The sequence below is a fragment of the Marmota marmota genome, unplaced genomic scaffold, assembly GCF_001458135.2.
Source record: "Marmota marmota marmota unplaced genomic scaffold, marMar, whole genome shotgun sequence".
Lineage (NCBI taxonomy): Eukaryota > Metazoa > Chordata > Mammalia > Rodentia > Sciuridae > Marmota > Marmota marmota.
The window spans coordinates 6300826-6307425 of NW_026000241.1; the positions used below are offsets into that span (position 1 = coordinate 6300826).

Consider the following 6600-nt stretch of genomic DNA (forward strand, 5'->3'; position numbering starts at 1 on the left):
CAGAGACTTCTTTCTGCCTGAGCAAACTGCTAAGCCAGAAACCCCTCAAGGATGGGGACTGGATCTTGGATTTGGGGGGGTCTTTTCCCCACCTTCTGTGCTGCGGATCATACCCAGGGCCTCGTGCATTTTAGGCAGGTGTTCTACCACCGAGATACACCCTCATCCCTAAGGGTTGAATCTTGATCAGTCCCAATGTCCTCCACCACCATCCTCGGGTCCCACAGGAGCTGTGAGAACCGGGAGCAAACAGGTGGGATTTGAATCCCAGCTACTACAAAACACGAATCAGGCCTCCAAAAACAACTAGCATTTCAGCGCTTCATCAACGTTGGTGTAGAACATCTATAGGAGAAAAACATCTTTATTCCCATTTTACAGATGAGAACTCTTAGGCACGTGACTCAAGACCTCCGTAACGCACTTCCGGGGAGAAGAGGCGCCAGGTTGGAAGAATCCCCACGAGTGCATCGTAGGCTCTGCTGCCTCCGGGCTCTGTGGGGAAAGGAACGCTGGAGTCCACACAAGACCATTCGAGTGCCGCTGGCGCCGACGTTGGGTCACGGCCCCGGAACAGGTGACGCTCGCTGCACCTGGGAAATGTAGTCTCGCGGTGAGGCGTGGCCGGGCTGGGACTGGTGGATGGATTCGAAGCCAATGAGGAAGCGGACCTCCTTGAGCGCCGAGACAAGAAGCCAATGAGCGCATGGCTTCTAGAGGGCGGGACTTCCTGCCGTGGACTCATGGTGAGCGACTGCGCGAAGGAAGCAACTTCCTTTTGTGGGTGGCGGCGATCGCAGAGAGAGCGCTATGAAGGCCTCGGGCACGGTAAGATGGGCGCTGTGTGGCCTGGGGTTGCGGAACGCGGTGCGGATCGCACCAGGGGCCCGGGTCGGTGGCGCAGGCCGAGTCGGCGGTGCGTGCTCCTGTCTGGGTCCTGCTAGGCCGCGCTCCGACGCCCCGAGGTGTTGCCAACATGGCGGCCGTGCGGGCGCCGCGTGGGGAGGCCTGCGCGTGGCCTGGGCCGGCGCAAGGGCCCAGGGAGGCCGAGTCCGCTTCCCAGGGGAAGGGACACGTCGCACAGCGTGGGGGGCTGTGTCGCGGCCTTTCCTCTAGTCTCTGAGCATTAGTTTGCCCGTCTGCGAAGTTAACCTGGTAGGGGATAGCAGTCGCTTCTGCCCTGGCGTGGCTGGGAGGAGACATGGCAAACATCGAGCGCAAACTAGGAGCGCGGGTCTTAGGACTGTGCACGCGCCGGGCAGAGTCGGGGCACTGTAGTGCACCAGGGAAAACGTACGGCCAGCCCGGCGCGATAGCGCACGCCTGCAGTCCCAGCTGCTCGGAGGGCTGAGGTGGGAGGATCGCCTGTTCGAGGTCAGCCTGGGCGATTTAGCAAGACTCTGCCTCTGGGAAAAAAGAACGGGTGAGGTACAGACCTCCAACCTCGGTTTCCTCCCTGGATCAGTTGTGGGCCAGCTCCATTTTTCCCTTCCTAGGTGGGTGGTCACAAGGCCAGTGGATCTGCCCAGAGCAGGAAGTAGGAGCAGAGTCTTGGAAAGTTGTGGCTATTTTTCATTAATGTCAGTAAAGGCTGCGTTGCCATTTGTGGACTTGGCAGACATCCTCACCTTTACACCTGTAGACAAAGGTTCTGCAGGGAACCACAGTTGCAGAGGGCCCCGGGTTCTTGTCCTGGTTCTTTCCCGAGTTGTCCGGGATCTCAAGACCCCAGGATAGAAGAGGATGATTGCTAAACTGCAGAGTGACTCTCAGGGATCACAGAGCAGTTAGGGATGAAAGCTTGAGAAAGGAGGCTGCCAATCTAGGTCTCAGTTTTCCCACTTGTAAAAAGAAAGGGAGGGACAGCAGGTTTGAAATGCGCATCAGAAATTTTGAAATGCACCCAGAATCCTCACTGCTCTGGTTTGTGGTTGAAGGTCGGTTTGTGGTTGAAGGTCGGGGTGGGAATATGATCCACGACATCTGAATTCCTGCTGGAGGTCCTAGGAGAACCCTGCATCCATTTCCTGTATCTGGCTATTGCCAGGCTTGGTTCTGGGTGCTAGCCTGGCCTTACTGCTATTTTCTTTCAGCTTCGAGAATACAAGGTGGTGGGCCGCTGCCTTCCCACCCCCAAATGCCACACCCCACCTCTGTACCGAATGCGAATCTTTGCACCCAATCACGTTGTTGCCAAGTCCCGCTTCTGGTATTTTGTATCTCAGCTAAAGAAGATGAAGAAGTCTTCAGGGGAAATTGTCTACTGTGGGCAGGTATGGAGAGTCTGAGACGGCACTCGATCTGGAGTGGATCTCCGCCTTCCAGCCGGCACTGGGCATATCTACAGGCTTAGCAGTCTTCAGAGACCTGGAGCCATGATGTGGGATGGGCTTCCCTGTGCAGATCCATAGTTATATAGCCTGGGACCCTGGGGGGAGGGTAGTTGGTGTCGCGGGACTCCTTGGTGAAGACTCTTAGGCCATGTCTGTGAAGTAGGGAGAGGTCCTGTAACTGGGTAGGTGCACTGTAGTGGACATTAGGCAGTGGCTAGTTTGGCCTGCTTGTCTTTGGAGATTGGGGACTGTCCACAGCTGTGTCCATGTGCTAGGAGGCAGCCCTGCCTGAACCCTTTCTGCACTGGGTTTTGGGGGTATTTCCCTTACTTAGTATGCCCCCTGAGGGTGCCTAGAGGAGCAAGACTTGGAAACTGCTGCTTCAGAGTCTGGCCCTGGGGGTTGGGCTGTCTTTCCGAGGCAGGACTAAGGACCCGGGGGAGGCCTGCTTGCCATTTGCACCTCATGCTGACCACCCCTTGCCTTGGCAGGTGTTTGAGAAGTCCCCACTGCGGGTGAAGAACTTTGGTATCTGGCTGCGCTACGACTCCCGTAGTGGCACCCACAATATGTACCGGGAATATCGCGACCTGACCACCGCGGGCGCTGTCACCCAGTGCTGTGAGTTGCTGGTGTCGCCGCCTACCTCAGGCTAATAGTACAGGCATCTCCAGTTCCATCTGACTCTCAGAGCAAAAGAGAGGTGCTCAGGCCATTGAACTCCAGGGCAGGACGGACGGAGGGGCTCAGGCCCCAGGGGGCTTTTTTGTCTGGACCCTGGTAGCAGGTGGACCTTAGTTCAGAGGGAAGAACCCCTGGCTGTGTGGATCATGCGCCATCTTTCATCATACCCATGCCCAACCTCCCCGGTTTAGAGAGTCCTCCCCACGTCTTTCCAGACCCACCAAGAACTGGCCCGGCCCTGTCCATTGTTGGTGGCCGGCTCCATTCCCCGTGCCTCCCACCTGCACCTCAACCCAAGAATTGCTGTTTCTCGTAGCAGTGGTTTAAACAGAGGTGCGCACAGCAAGTGGATCTCGTCGCCTTTGAGAGGCTGTGGCTGTGCCCCTCAAAGTGAATTTGGAGGTTCTACACTCCTTTGACCAGGCCTGCTGGGGCCAGAGCCTGTGACCTCTAGTCATCCCCCAGTTGGAGCCCCCAGGCTACTACCTGGCTNTCCTCCACCTCAGGACCTTTGCTCTGAGGCAAGTCTTGGGGGAAATGGATGTCCCTTTACTGTGTGGGGTGCTGTTGCTAATAAATTGCTGGATAGGGTTGACAGGGTTGGGGGGGGTTGTTTTAATTCTTTTTAAATGTCAGTGGAGGGTTTTTGGTTTTGTTTGGTTTTTTATAATACATGGACACAATACCTTTATTTGTTTTTATGTGGTACGGGGGGAATCGAACCCAGTGCCTCATACTACTGGGCAGGCGCTCTACCACTGAGCCACAGTCCTGGCCCAGTAGAGTGCGTTTTGACACATCATATGTACATGAGGTGTAGTTCTCCGTTCTGTGGTTGTACATTGTGTGGAGTACACTGGCTGTGTATTCACACATGGACAGGCAGGTTTCGTCCCATTCATTCTACCGTTTCTTCCCATTCCCCCACCCCCATCCCGCAGCTTTGGTACTGGGTTTGAGCCCAGGGGTGCTAAGTTAGACACAATATTTTATGTGGTGCTGAGGATCGAACCCAGGGCCTCCGGTGTGTTAGGCGAGTGCTCTGCTACTGAGCCACAACCCCATCCCTGAGCTACATCCTTTTAATTTTCCTGTGGTCTTAACCACATTGCCCAGACTGGCCTCGAACTTGGGGTCCTTCTGCCTTGGCCTCCTGAGCCCATGGGGTTGCAGGTGTGGCTGGCTAGCCAGGGATTTTGTTTTGGTTTTTAATATTTGTAGATGGACACGATGCCTTTATTTTTTATGTGGTGCAGAGGATTGAATCCAGTGCCTCGCGCTTGCTAGGCAAGTGCTCTGCTACTGAGCCACAGCCCTGGCCTGCAGCCTGGGTTTTTTAACATTGAAGATTCTCTACGGATGGACCAGTTTACCTTCCCAACAATACTGAAGAACAGGCCACTTCCAACCGTGAGTCACCTTATTCTAAGTCACATTTGAATTTGTCTTGTTTTCTTTCTGTGAAGGAAGCTGAGCACTTTTTGCTGGTTTTTAAAACTACAAACCTCCCCAGTGGTTCGTTGCTCTACTGGGCTGTTTGGGGAAGTCCCAGATGCTGTTTTGCAGGACATCTGTGATGTTCCTTAGCATATGTTAGTGGAGATGTGGCTAAACTTAAAAAAACTTGTCTAATGGGTTTTGTTAATGTTCGTGTTTTCTGACAGAAACTCCTAGTTAACCTGCTTGTCTTTTCTCAGGATCGCCCTAGTTAAATGCCACCCTATCAGGTGACTCTGTGATGTGAGCCATTTTCAGGAAATAACCATTGGGTCAGAGTGTGGGCATAGGGCCAGCCTTCCAGCAATCCTCTTGGACCATGAGGAAGACCAGCAACACTGTAGGAGGAACTTTGGTACCTTGACCCTGTAGAGTGCCCCCACCCCTGGGCCTTACCCACTTCCTCAAAACTAGAATATGTCAAGTCACCAGGCTGTGGTCGGGGGCTGCCCTGTTAGATGGGACTTAACTAAAGCAGGGCCTGAAGGAGGCAGGGCATTGTAGAGACTGCTGGGGACATCTCTACCCTCTTTAGTCTGACAGGCGTTAGGGTTGCTGGCTGGAGATGTGGCCAGCGAGGAGGGAAGCCTTCCCCATGGCCATGAGTGGGGCTGGCCAGGGCGGGCATGGAAGGGTGGCTGGGGCCCAAGGAGGAGCAGGGGGAAGGTCCAGGGACCCCTTCACCTCTTGGTATTGAGGCTCTCCGGAGCCCTGTTCTTGGGTGCCAAAGTGCCGGGTGTCAGGCATGGACAGGGCTGGGGAACGTGGGAGATGGGTGTGAGCCTCCATTCCTGAGCCAGGGCAATGCCAAGAGCAGGTGAGATAACTAGGGGCACAGGAGAGCCCAGACCCACGTCCTGAAGCCCAGGGACAGAATCCTGGAGACAAACCCTGTGGGGATTATCACTACCTCACAGAAGTTCGAGCTGTCACCCTTGGCGTCTGCCACATCTTCAGGGAGCCCTGGGGTGCCTGGGGCAGGCAGCACCCGAGCCCCCTCCACCCCACCATCTGCAGCTGCCCGTGGTCCCTGCCAGCTCCTGACTTGGGGCCGCCCACCCTGTGTGCATCTTGCTAGTCCTTCCTTCCCCCACGTCCCCACCACCACAGGAGAGTGCCCCGCCCGCCCTGCAGCCTCCCCCCAGGATTCCAGAACATGTCCAAATCCAGCCTGCAGCTCCATCTTGGATATGGTCACTTGCCCCAGACTCAAGTGGCTCCCCAGCACTGTCCCCATAACCCAGGGGGACAGTGGCCTCCCTGCTTGCTTCTTCCCACAGCAGGTGCTGTTCCTGGAGCTCCCTCCCCGAGGCCTCCAGCAGGCGCACCCTGCAGGTCTCCACCGGGAGGGACCCCTAGGACCCCCAGGCTGTCTCCACCTCTCACCTCACCTTCTGAAATGACTGCTGATTGGGTCAGCGTCAGGAGGCAGCACAAGGGCAGGCCCTCCTGGGTGCTGCTGGGTCACAGTGCCTGACATGCCCTGCACACAGTAGGTGCTCAATGAACGAGTTTCACAGCCCAAGCCTGGTGCATGCAGGATCACCCTGGTGGAGGGACAGGCCAGCAGGCAACAGCTGCCTGTGTGACAGCATGGAGTGAAGGCCTGAGAAGACTGTCCAGGGGCAGGTGGGACCTCTGGGGGGTGCTGGACCCTGCCAGGTGGCATGTGCAGGCCACAGGATGCCACCAGGGGGCGACGGAAGCTGGAGAAGAGGACAGTAATCTGAGGGAACTGAGCTCTCAGAGTGAGGTCCCCTGGGAAATCGGGTCCCAGCAGGACCTCAACCCAGAGAGACCCCAGGTCCACCAGGAAGGGCGCTGAGATGACAGCTCCTAGGGACCGTGGCTACACGACCCTAGGCAGCAGACCTCCAACCCTGAGCCTCGTGTCCCTCCTCCGAGCGGTAGGCACAGTGGAGACCCCCAGATCCCCCCTCCTTCCTGGGTAGTCAAGGTGCTTCGAGCCCACAAAAAAGGTGACGTCGTGGAGATGAGTGTGGGGAGCAGGGCGTGTCCAGTGGCCACAGAAAGGAGAAGAGAGCTCACAACCGCTTCTCCCAGGGGCTGTGCGGGGTGGGGGGGA

General features: G+C 56.5%; 1 protein-coding gene and 1 non-coding gene across 2 annotated transcripts; both read left to right on the forward strand.

Moving 5' to 3' along the window:
* Nucleotides 1-672: 672 nt before the first annotated feature.
* Rpl18a (ribosomal protein L18a) lies at nt 673-3428 on the forward strand. The gene is made up of 4 exons (XM_048795420.1): nt 673-828; nt 2094-2273; nt 2825-2954; nt 3233-3428. Exons 1-4 carry the CDS (start codon nt 811-813, stop codon nt 3331-3333), a joined length of 429 nt encoding a protein of 142 aa, XP_048651377.1. The 5' UTR covers nt 673-810; the 3' UTR covers nt 3334-3428.
* On the forward strand, nt 3298-3430 carry LOC125613852. Its single transcript, XR_007344447.1, has one exon. It is a non-coding gene; the product is annotated as a small nucleolar RNA SNORA68 (small nucleolar RNA).
* Nucleotides 3431-6600: the final 3170 nt, after the last annotated feature.